At 58.8% G+C, this 2,439-nt stretch overlaps 2 protein-coding genes across 2 annotated transcripts in view; one reads left to right on the plus strand and one right to left on the minus strand.

The window, feature by feature from the left end:
- Nucleotides 1-97: 97 nt before the first annotated feature.
- ACA1_166770 (uncharacterized protein) lies at nucleotides 98-1,125 on the minus strand (the record flags this gene model as incomplete). The annotated part of the gene is made up of 4 exons (XM_004340840.1): nucleotides 98-422; nucleotides 515-648; nucleotides 757-876; nucleotides 955-1,125. The coding sequence occupies 4 exons, from the start codon at nucleotides 1,123-1,125 to the stop codon at nucleotides 98-100; spliced, it is 750 nt and encodes a 249-aa protein (XP_004340888.1).
- Nucleotides 1,126-2,138: 1,013 nt separating this feature from the next.
- ACA1_166780 (uncharacterized protein) overlaps nucleotides 2,139-2,439 on the plus strand; it is a gene marked incomplete at both ends in the record, with an annotated part of 558 nt that continues 257 nt past the window's right edge. Inside the window, one exon of the mRNA XM_004340841.1 lies at nucleotides 2,139-2,435. Within this exon, the coding sequence (XP_004340889.1) occupies nucleotides 2,139-2,435 (297 nt within the window). The remainder of the gene's footprint in view (nucleotides 2,436-2,439) is intronic.

The following is a 2,439-nucleotide window of genomic DNA, read 5'->3' on the forward strand; positions in this document are numbered from 1 at the left end:
CAGACATCCAACAGCAGCAGCTCCAAGAAGAGAAGGCAGCCAGGCAAGCAAGCTTAACAAGGTTCATCTACCAACCGCCTACCAACTCTTTTCTTCTTCAAAGAAGAAGCTCAACAGTCTTGTCACCCGCGTCGTCTTGCTGTCGCTCGTGCGTGTGGCTCACGCGCTGATGGAACTGCACTTCGAACTCGCCGTCGAGAGGGTCGATGCTGACCACCACGCGATGCACCTCGGGCGTGGCACCGAGCAGGACCGGCTGGTTGGCGTCCTGGATCGGGTCGAGGCCCATGAAGAAGGCCCGCAGGTGGCGCGGCAGCATGTCGGCGTTGGCGCTGTCGCGGCGCGTCAAGGGCTGCAGCGGGCTGTAGGGCTCATCCTTGCCCTCGTTGTTCAAGCGCGTCTCCTCCTGCCTTCGCTCTGTGCTGTGAGCCGCGACTGTCAGCTTCGTGCGTGTCGTGTCGTGTGTCGTGTTGTGCCGTGTGCGTCGTGTGCGTCGTGTGTGGCGTGACGGTACCGCCAGCGGGTGAAGAGGGCGCCGAGCTCGGGGGTGGCGCGCAGACGGTCGGTCAAGTACTGGACGGCGCCCAGGTTGGAGGTGGCCACGGGGTTGTTCAACACCAGCTCCAGGCAGTACTTGCCTCCCGGCTTCTGGCGCGCCCAGGCCCACCACAAGGACCAGGAGGTGAGTGTACTTCTTCTTCTTCCTCTTCTCTTCAAGAGGTGGAAGAGGCAGGAGGAGGAGAGGGGGGGTTGCACTCTGAGGAAGGCTCTCTGGATGCTCTCCAGCACAAAATAGGGCTCGGCAGCCACTCGAGCGATGTAGTGCGGTGAGCCCATCACCTTGGCATAGGCCTCCGATACGCGGTCGACCGCGTACTGCGACAGTGCGGAGGGGGTGATACATGTGCCAAGTGAAGAAGTGAGGCAGAAAAGGAGGAAGAAGGTCAAGTGTACCAGGGCTGCTTTCACGACCGTCTCGTCTGACGTGTCCACTGCAATGGCGCTCTCCAGCAGTTCGTGCCACCTGGGACCGCCAGCGTCGCCTCCAGCTGCAGAAGCCACAACGGCAGCCAGGCATGACGCCAAGGCGACCAGAAGGAGGAGGAAATGGCAAAGCCCAACCATGGTATGCTGCCGCGGGCTTGAGTCTCTCGTGCCCCTTCAACCAAACAAACTTGTTTTACGATTATCTTTTTCCTTTTTTGTATTTAAAAGAAACAATTTTTGCAATTCATCAATTAATACCTCTCCACACAGTGTCAGTTCTGCTTGTGCTCCACGGCTGGTGAGGCCAGATGAGCCACCATCATCTCCACCAGGGGCTGTTTGGGTCCAAGAAGGTAAGCATCATGAAAGCAGAAACCAAGCAGTGCAAGGAGGACAGGATGGGTGCTGTGCCGTGCTAAGATGGAGGAACTTGGGCATGACACACTTCATGAGGGCCTTGCCCTGGAGAGCCTTCTCTTCAGGCTGGAGCTCAATGCCCAGCTTGAGGAGGGCCTTGTAGAGGGCCGCCCAGACACGCCGTGAGAATGAAGCGGATGGGGCTCAGCACGAAATAGCAGAAGCCTCGATCCAGCCTCTTGCCAGTCGTAGGCGAGATGTTGGCCTTGCGCCTGGCGCCACCACCACCATCACCATCATCACCACCACGACCACCATCATCACCACCGCCCAGGGAGTCTCATCAACCGCACCACCTCTTGGCATCAGCATCGTAGAAGTTGTCGCCCCACAGACGTTTCTGTAGTATTGCAGGTGCCACACCAAACTTCTGGCCAAGTAATGTGGCAAAGGTCATCACTGAGAAACCCCTGTGGTCCAGAAGATGATGGTGACTCAGCGTCAAGACGAGGCGAATTGATGTTGCGGGCCGGGAGGGGGAGTAAAGTCAGTGGCGCACCAGCCGTGTAGGCCCGAAGCAAAGGCGACGGTGCTCAACCAAGCTGGGCTCACCCTCGCCGGTGCAAGTCGATGATAAATCTGTTGAAAGATAAAAAAAAGTCCGGATGTACACATATTGCACACACGGAGGAGGGCTCCCGGTTTTGTCCAGGTCTTCTTTTTCCTTTTCTGGGGCCCTGCTCGCGGCGCTTCACAGAGCCAGCTGTGTTGCGAGAAGAGGAGACAAGAAGAAGATGACCACCAACATCGACGTGGCGAAGGAGATCTACGGGCGGTTTGGCGCTGGTGACTTCGACGGAATGGCTGCGCTCGCCACGGACGACACCGAGTGGCACGTCTGCACGGGCGCCCCCTACGGCGGCCAGCTCAACGGGAGGGCGCAGGTGCTGACGTGGGTGCGCGATAAGCGCCAGATCGCCATGACCAGATTCGAGCCCACCCGCTTCTTCGCCGACGGCGACGAAGTGGTGGTCTTCATCAGCTGCGAGGGCACCGTTCAGTCCACCGCCAAATCGATCGCCATCGAGATGGTGC

The sequence above is a fragment of the Acanthamoeba castellanii genome, assembly GCF_000313135.1.
Source record: "Acanthamoeba castellanii str. Neff unplaced genomic scaffold scf7180000084736, whole genome shotgun sequence".
Classification (NCBI taxonomy): Eukaryota; Discosea; order Longamoebia; family Acanthamoebidae; genus Acanthamoeba; species Acanthamoeba castellanii.